At 36.6% G+C, this 20,855-nt stretch overlaps 3 protein-coding genes and 1 long non-coding RNA gene across 5 annotated transcripts; 3 read left to right on the top strand and 1 right to left on the bottom strand.

Annotated features, from left to right (window-relative positions):
* Positions 1 to 277: 277 nt before the first annotated feature.
* Positions 278 to 5,673, top strand: LOC114541953 (protein BANP-like). Of its 2 annotated transcripts, none has more exons than XM_028561740.1 (7): positions 278 to 393; positions 1,489 to 1,603; positions 2,175 to 2,240; positions 2,582 to 2,716; positions 2,822 to 3,089; positions 3,912 to 4,151; positions 5,149 to 5,673. In XM_028561740.1, the coding sequence occupies exons 1-7, from the start codon at positions 314 to 316 to the stop codon at positions 5,478 to 5,480; spliced, it is 1,236 nt and encodes a 411-aa protein (XP_028417541.1). In that variant the 5' UTR covers positions 278 to 313; the 3' UTR covers positions 5,481 to 5,673. The 2 variants fall into 2 exon arrangements, with proteins under 2 accessions (XP_028417541.1, XP_028417542.1); XM_028561741.1 differs by lacking the exon at positions 278 to 393 and adding an exon at positions 570 to 1,009.
* Positions 5,674 to 5,749: 76 nt separating this feature from the next.
* Positions 5,750 to 8,055, top strand: LOC114541956. Its single transcript, XR_003689429.1, has 3 exons — positions 5,750 to 6,060; positions 6,878 to 7,055; positions 7,629 to 8,055. It is a non-coding gene; the product is annotated as an uncharacterized LOC114541956 (long non-coding RNA).
* A 343-nt stretch (positions 8,056 to 8,398) lies between these two features.
* LOC114541954 (protein max-like) lies at positions 8,399 to 11,158 on the bottom strand. The gene is made up of 7 exons (XM_028561742.1): positions 11,078 to 11,158; positions 10,963 to 11,004; positions 10,554 to 10,661; positions 9,070 to 9,144; positions 8,907 to 8,955; positions 8,586 to 8,798; positions 8,399 to 8,481 (listed from the first exon to the last, which is right to left on the bottom strand). The coding sequence occupies exons 1-7, from the start codon at positions 11,114 to 11,116 to the stop codon at positions 8,450 to 8,452; spliced, it is 558 nt and encodes a 185-aa protein (XP_028417543.1). The 5' UTR covers positions 11,117 to 11,158; the 3' UTR covers positions 8,399 to 8,449.
* Positions 11,159 to 12,057: 899 nt separating this feature from the next.
* LOC114541951 (echinoderm microtubule-associated protein-like 2) lies at positions 12,058 to 20,844 on the top strand. Its single transcript, XM_028561736.1, is given in 24 exon segments — positions 12,058 to 12,291; positions 12,447 to 12,596; positions 14,141 to 14,190; positions 14,279 to 14,394; positions 14,470 to 14,505; positions 14,823 to 14,854; positions 15,044 to 15,164; positions 15,593 to 15,742; positions 15,960 to 16,032; positions 16,253 to 16,354; positions 16,571 to 16,666; positions 16,778 to 16,915; positions 17,094 to 17,193; positions 17,320 to 17,360; positions 17,599 to 17,715; positions 17,922 to 18,068; positions 18,186 to 18,317; positions 18,583 to 18,739; positions 19,355 to 19,396; positions 19,399 to 19,428; positions 19,431 to 19,538; positions 20,029 to 20,124; positions 20,263 to 20,393; positions 20,614 to 20,844. Coding segments are annotated over 24 exon segments (2,337 nt in total). The 5' UTR covers positions 12,058 to 12,248; the 3' UTR covers positions 20,743 to 20,844.
* The last annotated feature ends 11 nt before the right edge of the window (positions 20,845 to 20,855 follow it).

The raw sequence follows: 20,855 nt of genomic DNA, 5'->3' as shown, positions 1-20,855 counted from the left end.
TTGGCAAGAATACCTTTCACGCAAGTTACCCTGCTCTGCTATATCAATTCATGAGGGTACACAAAATCTCACTTGCAATAGGGAAGTAAACCAAATGTGCAATACTTAGCCCTCCTGCTGTCCTGCATTCTTACCCCCAAGTGGGCGAACATACAGAGGGGTGGGGTGCCCCTTGTATCATCACCATGGATTATCAGTCAGTTTTGAGATTTGGAATTAGAATGACAGTCACTTGGGTTAGCTGTGCGAATGTGGCGCTTTCGGGCGAGATCACGCGTCAAGGTCAGTGCTCACGGAAGTCGATCTAAAACGAATGGCTTGGAAATATACCGCGTTACAAGAGAAACTATCATCCATCCAAACCAAATTAGCTGTAAGAATGGAAAACAAAAGGTACTACATTAATTCTATTCTATGCTGCTTTTAAACACGTCTTTTCAGCGTTTGAAATATGATCATTTTCGTTTTCAAATTTGAGTGTTCGTTCGGCATGCGTGCTTTCGTATGATACTTCGTGTTCAAAGAGAAAACGTTCGGATTTTTACGTTTTGTTCTTGTAATCAGTTTGCTTTGTGACCTTTTCTTTTAAAATGATTCATGTAGCGTATTACTGAAAGAATGAATGTCTGTTGGGAATGAGTTTCTTGATAATAGATTAAAAATGCATACAGACTGTTTGGTCACACCATGATCAGGCTTCTGTGCTGTGAATTAGATGCTTTTTACATTGGTTTGGGACCTTGGGTCAAACATCAATACCTATTGGCTTGTACTAACTCGAATTTGGGTTCATTTGAATTTTTCTTGATCATACCAACCAGCAAATAACCGTCAGCTTACAACCCAACTATTACAATTTCTGAGCAAATGAAGTGTGCCAGGGAACATAACAGTTCAGTTTGAATCCATCCATTATCCAAAAGGTGTTAGGCATGCTGCAACTGTCTAAATGCCTTTTTATGCAGATGGATTCAAAATCTTAAACTATTTAACATGGATGGATAATTTAGTATGTATCATTCTTTTTGCAATAAGTATGTATATATTTTTGCCCAGTTTGGTCTGGGCAACTTTCCTATCAATTCAGCAATTGATTGGAACAAATGGATTTGGTCAGAAAATTGCTGGGACATGCTTTTTTGCCTAGTGGTGCTATGCACTATACTTGATACTGCTGCTAATTTTGTAGCAACCCTAAAGCAAATCTGGGGTACTTTAGGGTCCGTACACAAGTAATCGCACTAGTAATGGTGTACAATGGTGTGTTAAAACTAAAAACATTCAGGTTTAGGGTTACTATTTGAGTCAAAATCACGTTTAGGGTTACAGTTAAATCATTAAATGAGGCAATAGATGGCGTATACTATATGCAGTTACTCAGATGTAGTAAGGTGTAAAAGTTCCCAAATCTGTTGTTAAACTTTATACCCTTATGTTTTTTATACCTGTAAACTATCCAAACTTTTTGGTATATAATTTGAATTCTAGCGATACCTCGGACCAGGTTATGAACCTAGCAGCTGAATGTCTTCAAGACAATCAGGAAATAAAAACAGTTGCAAAGAAACGCAAAGCTGAGGACTTTTTCGTCAGTGTGGACAATGTAAGTTGCTAAAAAAATGAGGGCTCGTTCAAATATAAATATAAATACCCATATAAATAAATGGTGTTTATTGGGTACCATTTGTGGTATGTATCCTAACTAATGGGCATCTGTTATAAATTTATTGATTTTTAGAAGCGAACTTTGCTGAACTTGCACAATGAAGTTGTGTATTATCAAGAAAGATAGATAATGATGTATATATCAAATATGAATAATATTTTAAGTGCTGTAGATAAGATTCACAAAGAGAACTCACTTCATATTGAACATTTTTACACAAGTACACGCTACCAAAAATCATTGCAGATTTTTAAACCTTGTAAAGTATAAAAATATTTTCATCCAATTTCTTTCACAAAGAATTTTTCGCTGTATTTTTTAACTTTTGTAATGCATTTTTCAACAATGTAATAAATTATTTTCCCTTTTTTTTGTATTGTATTATTTTTTATACAGGTTTGGTATTACTATGTTGTATATATACTGACTTTCTCAATTTTTTAGACCCATACAATGCAGCTAAATGTGGTATAATTTATCATGTGAGGTATATTTGTTTCATTTGCAGTCAAAGAGCTCACGTTTGATGTTAGATATGTACACACAAACTGATAACAGTCCTGACATCTGTCTGGTAAGTATGTTGAGGAATAATGCTAATAGCCAGGAAGAATTGACTGCCTGCCTCAATTTTGAGCTGTGTTTTTTGATCAAATTTTGAAGTGTCTGTCTGTACAGTATGTACTGCAAAACAAAAGTACAAAGGTACAATATTTGGGAAAAGTTCAATAAAATATTAGTTAAGTTGGTGAAAGATGTTTATAAATGTGTTTATATATGTCAAACTCTCTGCTAAATAGATGAATTTCAGTACTCAAATGATCTCATTTTGAAAACACTCTCCATAGAGTATTGTAATAATAGATTTCTCCATAAGTTATATAAATTTTCTGATCTCATTTTCTTTTATAATAGAAGCAGATTTATGAGTTGGTCAAAACCAATTCGGAGAACATTCAAAGGATCGAAGATATGGTGACAAAACTCTGTAATATAATTGGTGAATTTTCTGATGGTGGTTCAGGTCAGGTTGTTGGCACCCCGGAAAAGGTAAGGTTCATATATTGCGGTAAACTAAGAGGTTTAACATCAGTTGTTACAAGGTTGGGACATTGTATATATGAACTATAGCTGTCTTATGTTTCGATCATTCAGAAAACCAGGTATTTAAGTCCAGTTGACACTCGGCCACAGTTAGCTTCGACCCAATATCAAGGAGTATCGAACACTAGCCTTGCCGCGACTGATTATGTCACACAAGTTCCTCAGCAGAGCATCGTTGGGAATTGGGAGGGATCACAATTGAGATCTGAGGATATAACAATGAATCCTGCAATGCCTCAGGCGGAGAACGGACTGACCGATGTGATTACGACTCCAGTTAAAACACCTCCTAAAGTGAACTGGAACGGTGATAGTCCAGGTAATGCCTGATTTTAATTCCATATTTGGGATACGTTTCAATATAACCAGGGAGCAGTGTGGCAGCGTCTTCAAACAACTTAGCATCAAATGTGATACAACAACTTCCTAAAATAGACAAAACACTTCTCGACGTTTCGACCTGAGGACCTTCGTCAGAAAAGTTAGTAAACCAGGCTCGACTGTTGGCGCTATACTAACTCTCCTGACGAAGGCCCTCAGGTCGCAACGTCGAGAAGTGTTTTGTCTATTTTAGGCAGTTGTTATACCACATTTGATGCTAACATATTTGGGATAGATTTACTGGGGGGTTGCATGGGGGTATACCCCCAAGACCAGAGGGGTGCCAGTACTCGATTATCAGTATTTTAGTATTTTGGTGTATTTGAAACTTCAGAGTTTTTTCTGAGGCTTGAACAGGCTAGCTGGCATCTTTATCATCTTCTTTTTACATATTTTAAAAGCTGGTGTTTCAGAATGCAGGAAAGCAACATTTGTATTGAGAATAGTCACATTAAATAGGAAGTGAAAAAGCCAACACCGCCATACACAGTCTAAAGATTTCAAAACCATGTAGAGTTTTTGGTTCGCTTCTTTCTGATATACAGCCGAAAGATGAAGGTCAAGCATTTCTGATCATAACCGAAGAGAATCCCGTCTGAGTTAGCCTTTCAGTTACTTACAGCTTAATATAGGGCATACAGTGTATATACATGTAGCCAGTTAGGTTCGCAGGTAGTCTGGTACTGTGGAACATCTTCAACATCACATACTTACCTATTCTAAGGAATGAAACAAACAAAGTACACCCTTGATTGTTTAGGAAATCAGTTGTCTGGAACTGGATGTTGGCTGGGCGATCCAAATAACGCCAACAGTCGAGCCTGGTTTAGCGGCGATCCAAAGATCATTACGAAATGCGAGAATTATGGCTTGAACCCTGTGAAATTAGCGCTTGCATTGACCGAGGCTTTGTTCACCCGCGAGGAAATGGCTGCTTCGAATGTTCGAGGAACGCGAGGGAAGGAATCCTTGGATTCAAGCAAGATCAAGGCGGTCAAAGGTAAAGTATATAACATATCTATGGTTGATAGCTTAGCCTTTGTACTGGGAAATACCATAAATCAGTGGGAGCGATTCTTTCTGGACATCAAGGTTGAAAATTTTAAATGAAGTCGGTTCTGTGTAGGTTTCCTCCTGTAGTAACATTGGATCAATAGGATATGATCTGTAGTGGTCTTGAAGGAAAACTGGACAGTTTGGAACTGATAGAGCTACCAGTATAAAGTTAGTTTAGTTTAGGTTTCCTCCTGTAGTAACACTGAGCAATAAGAGATCATTATTGCTGAATACTGAACCTCTAGGAAGAACAGTTTAGAACTGACAGAGCCATCCAGTATAAATGAAGTTAGTTTCGTTTTAGCTTCCTTCTGTAGTAACGCTGCATGGATCAATAAGACATGATCCTTACTGGACCTGTACAAAGAACCGTTTAAAACCAATAGCACTATCCAGTATAATGTAAGTTTAGTTTAAGTTTCTTCCTGTGGCAACTCTGGACTCTGTGAGTCTGGTCAATAAGAGATAGAATGAACATTTGGGACTGACAAAGCTATCCGGTATTTTTCCAATAACATTAGTTTAGTTTAATAACACTGTTGACTGTTGCTATAGAAAAAAGTCTTTATACTTAGTGTAAATAGTGTGAAATTAGTCTAACGCCTGTATTCAAAAAGCTCACTCACACTCATACTCATTGAGTGTGACATATAAATTTTGTTAATGCTGATCAATGAGAAAGTTTTCTCTGAATAGATGGAAAGATATAAGGTAAATCACTGAAAATCAAGCTCCTATTCGGCTGGAAATACCGCCATTGAAACGTTATGAGCAGATTAAGATCTCCCACTCAATGAGTTTGAGTGTGAGTGAGCTTTTAGAATACAGGCGTAAATCAATAGAAGACGATCTTTAGCGGACCTCCACTAAGAAAGGCAGTGAAGAACTGGTAATGATAATTCTACAACTTATATTTAGATTTGTTTCTGTTTTTTCTACAGCACACGTCGACTATAAGTTTCCACTCGAGGAAGACCGGATGGAGTTACGTTGGCAATTGATCAAGCCAAAAATCGATTCGAAGTGCCGGTCGCAGAGAAGACTGCAGCGCGAACACAAATGGAAAATGGAGAAACTAATGACTGCAAAACCAGAGGTCGTCCCGTCTGGCACGCCCAGATCGAAACGGTTAGTAATCGGTGACCAGGAACGGGAAATGCTACTCTACGGGGTCACCAAAACGGTGGTCAGCGTTTATGCTGAGAACAATGCAGATACAACGCCTTTTACTGAGACACAGGAGGGGTATTTGCCCGTTAATACGAATCAATAAATATGTTAACTTCGACCATGTATAGTACAGCATTTTCATGGTGTCTCCTACACATGGGGGGCCCAGGGGGGGTCTGGTGTATGTAGTATTGTGGAATAAGGTATCGTGTTTTGTGTCTAAACTATCTGGAAAAGATATCTCAAACGTAGGCAAAGTTCTACAGCAAAGCCTATTTATTGAGACTTATGTGGACCACCATACATCTTGTTTTAAAATAGGGTCGCAAAACGGCGAAAGACTGGCGATCTAGTTTTAGTTTTCCATTGTTCGTGCTGAGAACACTTGGTAATATGTAACACGAAGTATAAGACGTCCAGATTCGACCATGTTGAATTTCTGTTTTAAATTTTGGATTTCTTGAGAAAAATTGCGATAATTCGACATGTTTTTTGATCCGGATAAATTTGATGCTGTTATAGTAATCTTCAAGTTTCTCGCTGTATTCTCATGCGGCTTGCTTGCGGGACAAAGCTTGTTTCTTAGCAGGGCGCCGTTCAAATGTCTGCTTGCCATGGTCAATGCTGACAAGATATCCTTGCGAGTATTTCGTTTCTCTGGGACGACGGTGAACCTTTATATGGTAAGACAAGTCGTTATATAAAAGCATGAAACGTGCAAAAGATAAACCAGTTTGCGTTTGTACTCACTTTTAATTGTAGATCTATTTATTCTATCATTTCTTATAATTTATAAACCGTCACATAGTCATCATCTCATCAGTCACATAGGATTTCATTCAAAATACAAATACATGTTACTGGAGATATGTGAAGTTGTATTTTTTTTATATTCTTTACATATTTCATTGGTGTGATTTCAGATTTCTACTAAACCCAGCATGCCAAATAGTAAAACAAACACTAGGCTTAGGAAAACATAGATATTTCATTTTCCTAATGTTGGACTTGAATAAAAAAAGTGGTACCACTCATCACAATTTTCCGGTCCTTCAAAACTGACGTAGTTAAGCTGTTATCCTAATTCTATCATGAATTGTGTTAAAATTTGTAATCTAGAGGTATTTACTCATTATCCTCTAATAGTAATAGATCTTATGCAAATTATGTAACAAGCTGTGACACCTGCAGGAAAGTCTGGGAAATTTGAATTTTTCGCCATGACTACTAAAACCAGAATTCCCTGCAGGCGTCACAGCTTGATATGTCATTATGCGTAAGGTCTATTAGAAATATATCATGTGTTGTACAATTGAACTAAGACGTCTGAGACACCAGCAGAAAAATAATGTTCTGAATGTCCCAGGTTTATTTATTTATTTAATTTATTTATTTTATTTAAAGACATTTGCAACCAAAACGAGTTGACAGGAGACAACTCGTGCGACATGCTACTGGGTACCCCCACCTATTAATCATTCTCTAATTTGTTTGGTATAGTATCGACTAAATTTGCTGGCCTGTTTTGCTGGATTTGCTGTGTTTATGTTGGAGATAAGAGACAGACATTATTGGCTGTATGGAGTTTTGGGTTTACTTCTGGTATTGCTTTATACAAAGTTTTATTTATGTCCAAGAATTATTGACCATTTGATGGCACCAGATTTTGCGAAGAAAAGTGAGTATTATTTCTATTTCATACCACAAGTAGTCTGGCACTTATGTATGTAACTAATGCTGTGTTCAGACTGAGCTCCCGTCGCTGGTGTCGAAAGTCAAAACATGTTCATAAAAATGCTGAGCAAAGTGGTTGTTTTTAAGCACAGTGCCTAATTTCATTTGGAAGCATTATGTTCAACTTAGGCACTACAACTCAGTCTGAATGCAGCCTAACCTATCAGTTTACATCAAAACTATTTGTTAGTTTGATTATTTTCATAATATTTTCCTATATATTTTTTTATATTTTTGTATGGTGATGGTGATATCACAATATAAATAAATTTGCTTGTAGGTACACCATATAAGTGTTTAATATTGCAAAGCTTTCTGTCTGTTAACCCTAGCTGGCCTATTTATATCAATTACTCTTAGTGTTCTACATACACATTTGTATTTTATCCGGTCAACAGAAGAAAATACAGATTACTGTATTTGTTCATATGCGACATACTTGCACCATGTACCTGGCAAGTTGTGTTGTGAAGTGAATGTTGTTTCTTAACTGTCTGACAATTGTTTTTTCCCACAGGTGAAAGTCATACAGAATCTATGATATCTAAATTTCAACAAAGGCACCACGGAAGGACGGTGCTCTTGTCCATAACGTTTGTCTGGCTCATATACAGTCTATATGTCTCGTGAAAGCACAGAATGGGAAAGAAGCAATTGTGGGTAAATTTTCAAACATTCCAGGATTCCCAATATTCACTATGATCTTGGATTACGAATAACAGTTCAGTCAAAACACGGAAGCCCTTGTCTCATTTGTAATTGTTGTCAGCATGTTAACTGTAGACAATAGACAAATGCAGACAATTGTTTTTATGCCTTGATGAGAACTTTTTAGATCATTTCAATTTTCACAACAATTGTGACAAGAGAACTTAATTCAATCCAAAAACTGCAGCATGGTGCATGCTGTAATTTAATGTAACTCCTCTATGACAAAGTATTGCCAGTTACAAGCATCTATTGCAAGTTACCAGAACTATTCACAAGCAAGGGAGCATGGATTAATAAGTAGGTTTTAAAATATTTATTCAGTTTGGGTGATTCATCTTAATTATCTGTGCAGGTGTGTGGTGCGAGACATAGTTTTGCATATAAAACAAAACACTATATTTACACAAATTTAGAATCCTCAGAATTTAGAATCCTCAGAATTTGGAAACTTAAAGTTTAAGCATGTCTAGAAAGAATGGCTATAATGTAGTTACGAAAGTCGATTGTACAAACATACACATTATTTATTTTTACCCAGATGTGCGTTTTTATTTACAGATTTCCTAGCGATGTAAAATGACATCTTATATTACATTGGTGCAATTTCCAAGAAAAAATAAATAGTAATCATATCCTGTAGCTGTCATCCATAACATTCCCTTGGGTTGAGCAAATAAAATAATTCAATATTAGCAATTCCCACGATTACGGAAAGATTTAAAATAGTTCATGTATAGCTAAGCGTCCGTCTTGATCCTCTTACTTGGTGTTGTGTATTCTCCTGCATTTTGGGGACCATCAACGCCATCAATATTTACAAAAGGGTCTACGAGTGTGTTGGAATCGTGTTCCTGTTCAAGTAGGGAATCACTGGGGAGTGGAGATGTGCTCAACAAGGTGTCTGTTGTCGAAATCAATGCCGTAGCTGTGTCTGTATTGAAAAGGCCGCTGTTTGTTTGTTTTTCCATGTTATGGACTATAGGAAGGTAGGTATAATTTAGCATTGATATAATGGGTTTATATTCAATATAGGCTTATAATGACATGACATTTATACTTAAACATTTGCTTTGCTTTCACATACTTTGTTGGTCAAGCATGACATTTTGTTGCTTGAGATCTTCAATGTCTGTCTGTTTAATAATAAGTATGAAATCAAAATCGATATTCAACTTTATAAATACACCATAAAAGATGGTATTGTTTGAATGGCAAATGCTTCGCGTCAATTGGATGAGCATCTTTACCTGATGAGAGTGGTTTTTTCTTCTCATGTAATTGATGTAGTCTGTTGCCTTGTTCAGAATTTGCGCTCTTGATGCCTGAAGTAATAAACAAATCTCTAAATCAATGTGGTTGGCCAATCCTTGGATAAATGGAATATATATTGCAACCAAGATGACAATTGGTTGATGTTAAATTTCTAAGGTAGGTTTGATGCAAATTGCCAACTGAACAACTGTCAGTACTCTTACTGAGAAGTAATATTGTGTGATGTAAAGGTCTGTTCACACTATCCAATTTTGTTGGATCCAATTCACTTTTGATGGATGTTTTGTAGTCTGTTGTCTTATGATGTTTATGGGCAGCAAATGCACTGAAGCCAATGCAATACTGCTTTATCAATAACAGACTATATTCCATATGTCAGAAGTGAATTGGATCCAACAAAGTTCAATTGTGTGAGCAGACCTTAAGAGAGACTTAGAGCATCACAAAACCTTGAAACAAATCAATTGACAAGGTTTTACAACTTGTTACAAGTTGTTGGCTTTTTTAATTAAACTTGCTGTGAAACAAGTTTGATTAAACATGTAGATAGCATGATTGATGAATGCATGTATCCGGTCATTCGGAAACTTGTCTCTTTAAGTACATTTTATGAGAGGTCTAATCTTAGGCTAACCCACACACACTACCTGTTAATAAATAATGAAATGCCAACACAGGTGTTTTCAACTATAATATCCGTATCTACTAATGTTCTTTAAAATGCAGGCAGAATCAATATAAGTACACTTTGATGGGGTCAATTTATATATACCACACCGCCTCAAGGTTGAAACTTTATCAATTCTGAGATTAAAACTATTGTGATACGACAGCGGGTCATGGTTGAACGAACTTCTATTTTAGAATGCAAGAAAATCCAAAAAATTCCGCCTTTTAACAATTCCTACATATATAATTTGAAATCGTCTATAAGAGTCTGGCCCATTTATTAAACCGAAAGAAAAGTTTCGAGTAATAATAACAGGAAATTGGCACAAGTCTAAACGTGAACTTGTATTTATTATATAAATAGCCATGATATTCGCAGTCGAATTTTCCCCGAACAGTACTTGTATAAACGTGTACAAAATACTTTCAATTTTAAAATTTCAACTCAGCACTTTTTCTCTCCCGAGATGGTCTGTGTATTTTATTATTTTTTTTAATTTATATGATACCGGCTCCCAAATATTGCGACTACCGGGGAAAGCGTGCTTTTATATTTGCGAAAGTCTAGAAATATAAGCGAGGTATTGTCAGAGGGCTTAACAAAGCGTTGACAGACACTTTCAAAGCATTTGCAACAGTGTAGTATATTTTGAATCGAAATGACTTCAAAGTTTGTATGTTATTAACTCTTCAGAGCGATAGAAAGAGGAGGTTTGAGCATTTTACAAGTATATACTTCTAGAAACAAACGAACGCAGGTCACAGTATGTAGCCGAAACAAAACACCAACCTTTTCCCCGTGAAGGGAAGGAACAGAATCTCGAAGATGACAAAAGCTGTCTTTTATATGATCTCGTCTCTTTCTTTCCAACGCATTGTGGTGTGCTCGTTTGTCTGCCTGGAATTCAACAAGAAAAATTTTAATATCAAAACACGTTTGAAGTTGCAGCTTTCGGTATTAGCGTGAACGGCATGAAAATACAAATTACGAGCTGATACAAAATTCAATTGTGTTCGGAAATTCTTTCTCGATTTTAATGGAAATACACAAAGACATTAAGGCACCGTCGATGTAAGTCGTGCCAAAGTTTCGAACAAAATCAACACGAAATTGACAAGTTTTCGTGAGCAATATTTTGGACACGTGTCATGCACAAATCCCATGTGCATTCGATAAAAACAAAAGCATTTGAATTCACCTGTGTTAAAAATTGGGTCGGTTGTTGGTCTTCTGTCGCTTCCTAGGTAAGAATAGCAAGCTAACAATCAGATCTGAAAGTGGGGAGAAAATCTGGGTTAAAAACGCGCCATTACCTCGTCCGATTCAACGTCTATATTTTCCTCGTCAGACATGACTTCGAAATGTTTCGCGTAAACAAACGTTAACTTCCCAAAACCTCGTGTTGTGTTTTCGAGCACGTGCTTGCGACGTACACGCACTCTGGCCAATCAGCGACCGCATCGAGTCCACGTGACCTTGCTCAATCACGCAACTTTGGTGCGGAGCCAACCTTGACCCGCATTTAGATCTCAAAATATGACCTTGAAATTGCTGCTTTATGGTCTGTATACTTTGCGTAATGCAATTATCAAACGTGTCCTTTCTTGCCCCCATTGTTTGGAAACGGGGCGCTCGAACATTCTAAATCACGGCCAATAACGCCATATGAATATTTCCAAAGTCAGTTGATATGTAACTATAAATATGGGCGATTCCCTAACAATTACGATTATTACTAGTCCGCGCCTTCTTTGCCACGATAATAAGTTATATATTACCACGTTATCATTTCAATATTTACCAGATTTGCGGAAGCACTTTCCGATTGTTTATAATAAAACTGAAGTTTGCGTCAAAACAATCTTCCTGCGCCAAAACACGAATATTCGTGTTGAAGCGCGCAGTATAAATTCGCAAACAAGACGATCCGTAAATGCATCAAATGCGCAAAATGTACAAATTGTCGATACAATAAAGTACTTGTTTTACCGTAATTTGCGTGAGTGACGACGTTTTGCAGGAAACGCTAGAAAGTGATGTGGAAAGTTACGTGAATTTGTTTTACGAAATACATCCAAAAAATGGAGAGGGAGCAAAACAGAATTGTAAGTAATAAAAGTTTTGTAATAGTATTGATAGTGATATGTACTGTTAGAACAGTCTAGACTAGTTTATTGGCCTGTGTCAAAGTGTCAAGCCTGTGTCACAATGTCTGCTAACGCGTGCTCACGCTAGGCTCATGCGTTGCCACGCGGGAGCTGTCAGCATTTTACGCGTTATTTGAGCGCGAAAAACCGCGAAGTGAATTTTAAATTTATGTCGGAAAGTCTCGTGCTTGGACAGTTGGCATATATTGTGCATGTGTTTTGTTCAACATTCTTGAGAAAATTTTTGCCATTTCTTCGCTACGTTGCAGTGAAATTTAGCTAGCAATTAAGCGTAAAAGTCAAACTGGTGTTATTCTTTTAATAACAACGCTTTAAAATGGAGTCAATGGACGAGCAAGCCAATGTAAATAACTCCGCAGGTGAGTGCTTCAAATTTGACCATGTGTCTCGAAGAATTTGTCATTTTTACCTGTAAAAGTAGTGAGACTCAGCAGTATTTTGAGCAGCAACCATTTGGAAGTCTTCCGTGTCTTGAACGGCCAACTAAATGATTTTTCGACTAATTTTTCCCCAGAATGTTCTGGAGATTATCGTGACTCTGACGAGCTTGCAAGTCTTAAGAAGCAGGTCAGAGATCAAGGAGACGAAATCCTTGTTCTTAAATCATCTTTGGCTGATGCTTTGAGAAGACTGCAAGTATTGGAGGAACGGAAGCCAGCGAGTGGTAAATATTTGTACTATGTTTTGTATTGTACAAAACTTTAAAATATGTTCACACAGACATACTATGAAATATGATAATAAGTTCATGTTGCCATTTAAACATGACCCTTATTGAATTTAGGATTATTCCATACACGGGCTTTTAAATAAACAACTTGAATATCATTTATTTTATAATTTACCAAATGAGTTTCAGTCAATCGTTTATATTTTGCCATGCAAAGAAGAGAAACCTTTAACATTTTCAAGATCCTGTTAAATTGTGTTAATTTATAATGAAGTTGCTAATTAGCAGTTCTAATCAGTCTACATACAGTTGAATGACATTCTAATTACTTAAATAAATAAATCCTTAAATAAATCCTGCCTTGATCCTGAGAGGGCAGGTTTGGCCATTGTGATGGAAATTCATGTTCAGTTACGTATTTGGATTGCTCTACTATGGCAAAGGGATGGATTGTTTTATTATTATTAAAAAGGTTTTTGGCCTGATGAATTATGCAAATATCTAGATAATAGCTTCCGAGGTCTGGTTGAAAATTTCAAACAGATGTAAGCAAGACTTGACTAAATTAAATATTCACAGGGTAGAATTATTATGGGCTGTGTCGACAAATTTGTGTTGGGAAAATAGACATAGAATGCACCAAATAACTCTGACCTTTCAATGTATAAGTGGTGCAATTAAATGAGCTCTTAAAGTTTGTTTATTCATGAGATATATTTGGCATGACCTCTTCAGGATAGAAATGTACATGTCTATTGTTCTATGCTACTTGTGTTAGAACACTGTTAATAGAATATATATGATTTAGAGACTACATAAGAGTACAATAGTACAATTAATAGAACTCATTAACTATGTCGGAGAACATTTATGCAAAAAATTGTTCCTTATTTGTCACGTGTCTATTGTATTTTGAACAAATAAACTAATAGTAAGGTCTGAATTAACATGTTGTTCAAGTCACAGTGGAGGAGCTAAGCCAAGCCATTGCTATTGGTTATTTGGGCAAAAATACAATAGACATGTGACAGATAAGGAACCATTTTTTGCATAAACCTGGACAATAACATAGATAATGAGTTGTATTGTATTTCCATGTAGTCTCCAAACCATGTATATTCTAATAACTGTGGTTAGAAGTACTGAAATAGATTAAAGATACAATTTGTACATTGTTAAAAGTTTAATTGAATTGCGCCACTAACATACTAGACTCAGATTATACATAAATTAAAAGGGGGTGAAGATGATCGATATTTATTTAAATGTAGCTTAGTTTGTTTGACTTTGTTTCAAAGCAATCTTTTGAAATGGTTTTGGTATACATATGACCTTAATGCGACTGCACCCAAATTACATTATAAATATTTGCTCAAGTAGAAAATTACTCAGTTGATGCATATTCTAGCCAATAATTATTCTTTTGGATGTGTATAAAGTTACCTAGCTAATGTAAGACATAAAAGTATATAAAGATACATTGGCAAAGTACCATTGTCAAAATTTGTTTTTAACTAGTTTAACATTTTGTTTTGCAGCTTCTGGAAAACCTAAAAGGCCCAATTCAACATCAGCTCTTGGAGACCATGTACGTTTTTTCTATTTTGCCTATTATTAGACAAAGTACCTTTCTTCTGAACAATTTAGTATATCTCATCTGGCCATTTTATTTTAAGACCCCATTCAAGTATGCTAGTCAAAGTAAGAAGTCTGGGAAATCACCAACAAATAGCTTTGCATCAACACCAAGACCTCCATCATCGAAGCACAGCGCTTCTGATTCTGCAAGCAGGTAAACGTGCAACCATTTTATATGCTGTTCTTTTGTATGGCCATATGGTACTATATTCTTTTGTAATTATTTCAGGAAGGGGTCATCTATCAGGAGAAAAACTAGCAATAGGTAATTCTTTCTCAATTGACCATTTAAATAATTATAAAGCTTTGTGTAGTATGTACCCAGGTGCTTCCCTAAAAAAGGTTGAATTGAGTTTACTATAGAGACAAATGGCTTAAAATAGCAAGTACCTACAACTGCTTCCATCTGCTATTGCATCCTCCTCAAACAGTGCTACATGTGTGCTTGCTATTGTTATACATCCATTGATTTTTGTAAGAAGCTGGTTGCAAGTTCGATTTTTGGAAAATACCTGTAGTTGCACCTAGAGTAGCTATTTTTTTGTTGTTTCGTTTTGTCTAATACCATAAAATGTATTGCAGTGGCTTATCAAAAGAAGAACAAGCTGAACGAGGTAATGCACTTGAGACGTTTATTAATCAAGTTCTAAATACTTGGATATTTTGCTACGCTGCATGTTCTTGGATGCTTTTCAAATAGAAAGTATTAAATAGAAATGTATACATAAGATTAGTATAAACTTTTTATATATGTCAAATGAATTAGTAGACTTTGTGAAAATATTGTTAATGGCCCTCTATAGATGCAGTTGCTATGAAATTCCAGCTGCGTGGTAGGACATTGAATTTTTATCCGCCAAGTAATTTTGATGAATCGTCTCATTCTGGAGATGCTCCTGATGTGAAGTTACTATTGGAATGGGTGTATCCTTAATAATAGAATTATATAATCACTATGGCTGGCAATTGCTACCTGGAGCCGGTTGCTCAAAAGCCGGTTAGCTTAACCCTGGGTTAACTCAAATTTTCACATTAATTTTTTTAACTGTTCGTTTATGAAGTTGAACTTGTTTTTTTCATTTGAAACAAACAGTGGCACATATGCAGAAGCACATTAACCATAACAGCGGAGCATAATTTAACTCAGGGTTAGCACTAACTGCTAAATTTGAACAACCAACCCTGGTCAAGCACTTAAACCGTTACAAAGGCTATCAAGCTAATGGTTAAAAAAGATAATAGGCTCCACTATTTATTTCTTTACAAACATGTTTTCATAAAAAAAATTTAATGAATCTTGCACTGGAGGTAATAGTGATCGAGCAATTATATTGACCTTAATGTCATATTAGGCATGGTTACCGTGGAAAAGACTGTCGCAACAATCTCTATTGCTTGCCATCCAGTGAGATTGTGTATAACACAGCTGCTGTTGTAGTAATATACAACCCAACAACCAAGACCCAGCGACACTATACTGAACACACTGATGATGTCAAATGGTAACTTAATTTGGTTAAATTCCTATACTGTGTATACCTATATATACATTCCTATATGCATGTCAACCATACCCCCTATAATTCCTATATACACATCAACTGGCCACACCGCCTATAAATCTATGTCTGTGTCTGTGAATTAACACCTATCACCCACAAAGTCCTCTTGACAATTAGCAAATTATTTCGTAATGCTCATGTAAATTATGTATCATAGCCTCGCTCTGCATCCAAACAAAGAGATTATTGCAAGTGGTCAAGTTGCAGGACATGCAAAGAAGGAAGGCAAGGTAATATACCAGAGAGTAGGAGACACAATCCAAATCTCTTCAAAGTTGAATCTTAGTGAAGATAGCTTCCCCTAATTGTGATTATAACCAACCAGAAACATACTTTCTTCCACTTCAACTACTAAAACATTGGTGTGTAATTGTAAAGACTTTATTTTGTCAATGGCAAGCAGAGGAAGTATATAATATTCATTACGGTTTCATTTTTATATGTTTGTAGCCGCATATTCGGATCTGGAACATCACCTCCCTGCAAACACTCAAAGTAGTTGGTTTGGGATCATTTCAAAGGGGATTATCTTGTGTGGCATTTTCAGTTGAAGTAAGTCAGATGAACCTTAGTAGCCTTAATTCACGGGCAATAGCATGAAGGCTCTGGGTACATCATTCGAATGATCCTAATACACAGCTATATCAACCAGTATAACTGCAGTATAACAACCAGTTATTGCACCCTTGTGTCGTCAGTTTTCAATGCAGCTATGTCAATTGTCAACCATAATCAGTTTTTTTCTGAATGTAATTTTCTGCGTCCCAGGATGGTGGTGCTCATGTGGTTGGTGTGGATGATGGAAATGATCACAATTTATCCATCTGGGAATGGGAAAACAAGAAAAAAGTAACTGAAGCTAAAGTACGTGTATATTTGAAATAAAGATATCTGGTTATATTATGCGCATTAGGCGCATCATATTAGCTAGCTAATTGCCAATGAATGATTATCTGATCATTTGATCTTCTCTAGGGAGGTAATGAGCCAGTCTTGGCTGTGGATTTCTACCCGGGTGATTCAAAGCGTCTGGTCACGTGTGGCAAGTCCCACATCGCGTTCTGGAAACTGAACGATGAAAAAAAACTCGAAAAGAAAATGGGCGTTTTTGAGGTATATAAACTGCCTGGTGATTGATCAGCAATGTATCAATGAAAATCGTCATTCTTGCTTAAAATTTTCTCTCAAACAAATCATCAGTGTTGCATCGTACGTTTTCGTAACAAATATGCGATGATTCATTCAACTTTTCTACAATGCTCTCATATATATTATTAATGTTTCATTTCAGAAACACGCTAAACCAAAGTATGTGTTGTGTTTTGCATTTGGACAAAATGGGGAGGTGATTTCTGGTGATTCAAATGGCAATATCTTCATTTGGGCAAACGGTATGTTTGTCACGATCCAAATTATTGTACAAATAGTGCATGGCTAGTGAGTTTCGCTAAAATTTTAACAATATTCAATCGTTTGTAAGTTTAGTCTTTTTATATTTACTTTTATGTGGTGTTCAGAGGGCAACCAAATCACACAAGAAATAACAGCTGCTCACGAGGTATGGAAGAGAGCTTCGCCGGTTAAATTGCTACCTGCTTTTTATCTTTGGCTCTAGCAACGCATTCAACTTTGCTATCTGAATAAAACAGTTACAAATTTCCATACAAGCAATCCGAATTTATTAACGAAGTCAAGTTAATCTTAATAGTAAACCTATTTTCCCAACCTTAACCCTAGCACTAACCCAAATCTTAATTCTAACCGCTAATTCTATCCGTTAATCCTATCTGATTTAGGGGCCAATCTTCTCTATCGAATCATTTGAGGATGGAGCGTTTCTCTCCGGTGGAGGCAAGGATAGGAAAGTCTTCCTGTGGGACAGCAATTACAACAAGTCTGAGAAACAGTTAGAGGTAAATTTTGATTAGTAGCCGAGATTGGGGCGTAACGAGCGAGATATATAGAGTTGATAATGGCATGAATCTAGTTTATTTTTCGGGATAGAACTATGTTTTTTTGCGAAATATGATGGGTTCTCTGTAGCTAACTAACTGAATTGACTGTCTCAGTCAGTTTTCCTGGATCAACTTTCCGTTAAAGCAAGTCGTGCTCCCTTTAGATTCCAGAGGAAAGTGGTACAGTAAGATCTGCTATCTTGGGTCCCAATGATGACGAAGAACGATCCGTCGTGGTTGGAACAACGAAAAACTGCATCCTTCAAGGAAAATTTATAGAAGAAAGCAATCAATTTCAGTGCTTGACAAAGGTAACTAGATCATTTGATGCAAACAACATTTGATTTAAGAACTTTCAATCCATGCAAGCTGGTTGATCGCGTATCATATCGTTGTATGTTCAGTGATGACCATCGCTTATATTCCAGGGTCATTCTGAGGAGACGTGGGGTCTGTGCGTCCATCCTTCTAAGCCAATATTTGTGACATGTGGTTATGATAAGATGTTGTATGTTTGGAACAGCGAGGATAAGTCTTTGGTCTGGTCTCAGCCGCTGGAGGTTTGTGATTGTGAAATACAGAAATTTGATACTAAAAGTAGTATTCAGAGTTGGGCGGTTTGTCAGTATGTGTCGCTAAGAAACCCCTCTCTTCTATTTTATCCCCTATAATATAAGCAGAGAAAACGTTTCTGACACACCCCATAAAGAATCGTCTCTGACACACCCCAACAAAAAACCGTGACATGACAGCTAGGAATCGTCCATTTTAGGGCTAGTTCACTTTTTGATTTTTGATTCAAGCTATCGTCAATGAATGTCTTAGGGTGCTCTTCAGTCAGTATGTTTTCATCCCAATGGTAATTTCCTGGCAGTCGCATCTCAGAACAATAAGTTCCACATTCTTGACGCTGATACTGGAGAGGAATTCTACACCTGTGAGATTGGTTCAGAACAACATGACTGCATAAAGTATTCTCCTGGTAAATTTTTCGACCACCTTATTTTATTATTATATATGTATATATTTAACTTCCTTACTCCTGTAGTAACACTGGATCAATAAGACACAATGCTTACTGGGCTTCTAGGAAGAACAGTTTAGAACTGATAGAACTATTCATTTAAATAAAGTTAGTTTGGTTTAGGTTTCCTCCTGTATAGTAACACTGGATCAATAAGAGATAATCTTTACTGGGCTTCTAGGAAGAACAGTTTAGAACTGATAGAACTATTGAGTGTAAATAAAGTTAGTTTAGTTTAGGTTTCCTTCTGTAGTAACACGGGATCAATAAGAGATTATCCTTACAGCACTTTTAGAAAGAATAGTTTAGAACTGATAGAGCTATCCAGCATACATAAGGTTTGGTTAGTCTGCGTTTCCTCCTGTAGTAACACTGGATCAATGAGAGATGATCCTTACTGGATCTGCAAAAGGAATAGTTTAGAACTATGAAGCTATCCATGCAGTATAAAGAAAATTTTAGTGAAGATTTCCATCTAATAGGACTAAACAGAATATAGTAACCAACCCTGCATGGATGTTATATATTTCATTTGACCAAAGCAGCTAATGTATATATTCGTATCATCTTTAGATGGATGTTATCTAGCGGTTGGCTCTCACGACAACTTTATCTATTTTTTACTGTGAGCGAGGATGGCAAGCAGTATAAAAACATGGACGACTGTCCGGTCATTCTAGTTACATAACGCATCTTGACTGGTCCAAGGACAGCCAACATTTGCAAAGCAATTCTGGAGACTACGAGATCTTATACTGTAAGTGAAATCGAGGTTTCTTTTCAGGACAACATTTTTGAACTGATATAGAAGACCAGCAAGGAATTGGTTTTCTGTTGGGTTTAATTGACCTGGGGCTGGTTGTATCAAGCCTGTTTAACTTCAACGGTGGATAAGTCAAAACTAAATATCACTCTTACGTCTCTTTTGAATGAGTCAACTTGAATTATACACTGAATATGTAGTTGTGAACAGTAACTTTGTACTGATTAAGGTTAGAAACATTTAGTTCGCTTGTTGAATAAAACGATAGATGTGCTTTCTATTTTGAACTTAACCACCGTTTAAGCTAAACGGGCTTGGTACAACTGGCCCCTGATGCAAAGAAGTATGTTTCTTACTTGCAATCAAGGAAGGGTAGTTTATAGTTTATATTTTTGCTGTTTTGCAGTCACATAATTGAGTTGTGAATTTGGAATCGATAATATGATCCAGGAGGAGGAAGTATGATATCCTATCTCATTTTTAGGGCAGGCAAAAGATTGCAAACAAGTTTCATCAGGATTTTCAATGAGAGATACCGAGTGGGATTCTTGGTCTTGTGTGCTGGGGTTCCCTGTGCGAGGTAGGCAATATTGCAATAAAAGGTTCACTATCATCACAAGTCTCGTGTTATTACTCTGTACATTAGAGAGGCGTTTTGCAGCAGCGAAACTAAATAGCCAATTTACGTTGAAATAAATTCTCGTGCTAATTTGCGTAGGAATGTGGCCAGAGGGCGCTGATGGAACTGATATCAATACGTGCATTAGATCACATAGTTCTCAGTACCTCGTCAGCGGTGATGATTCAGGCTGTTTGAATATGTTTACGTATCCTTGCTCTAAACCTAAGGTAAGCTTTTCCATACCTTATAAATTGAAGCCAATTGTTTCTGTGAGTTCTGTGAAAAATCGCAAACCTACTCTTGTCATCTGCTAAATCAGTTTCCCATAGGGAAATTTCGACAATGATTTAGTCAAAGCTGAGAATATCGTGACACATAGATTCATCCAGGTCTAATATTTACATCAGTGGGCCCCCATACATCTCTGTATTTTTTTCTCGGTTTTAGTCCACGCCAAATGTTGCCCACGGTCATAGTTCCCATGTTACCGCCGTACGTTTCCTAGCAACGGATTCTCATGTCGTCAGCACCGGAGGCAAGGATAATACCGTCATGCAATGGAGGCTCGAAAGATAAGTATTCTACCTCATTCCTGTTAGCAAATATCGATGAAATGGTCGTATCTCGTAGACAAATGCTTTGAATATATTAGCTCAGCCCTGGGAAAGGGGATAAATAGTTTGTTAAAT

The sequence above is a fragment of the Dendronephthya gigantea genome, unplaced genomic scaffold (assembly GCF_004324835.1).
Source record: "Dendronephthya gigantea isolate DGI-Jeju-01 unplaced genomic scaffold, DenGig_1.0 000325F, whole genome shotgun sequence".
In the NCBI taxonomy this organism is placed as follows: Eukaryota; Metazoa; Cnidaria; class Anthozoa; order Malacalcyonacea; family Nephtheidae; genus Dendronephthya; species Dendronephthya gigantea.
Note: the sequence above shows the minus strand (reverse complement) of the source record. Positions and strands in the feature narration are given on the sequence as shown.

Bases quoted from the DNA above. Each gene is read 5' to 3' on its own strand.
- LOC114541954 (XM_028561742.1), bottom strand. From the start codon at position 11,116: ATGTCTGACGAGGAAAATATAGACGTTGAATCGGACGAG. The intron at 11,005-11,077 runs GTAATGGCGCGT...ATTCTTACCTAG, and splicing joins TAGACGTTGAATCGGACGAG to GAAGCGACAGAAGACCAACA. The intron at 9,145-10,553 runs GTTGGTGTTTTG...TTATTACTTCAG, and splicing joins CTTCCCTTCACGGGGAAAAG to GCATCAAGAGCGCAAATTCT.
- LOC114541953 (XM_028561740.1), top strand. From the start codon at position 314: ATGGCTTGGAAATATACCGCGTTACAAGAGAAACTATCATCCATCCAA. The intron at 394-1,488 runs GTACTACATTAA...TTTGAATTCTAG, and splicing joins GTAAGAATGGAAAACAAAAG to CGATACCTCGGACCAGGTTA. The intron at 1,604-2,174 runs GTAAGTTGCTAA...TTTCATTTGCAG, and splicing joins TTTTCGTCAGTGTGGACAAT to TCAAAGAGCTCACGTTTGAT.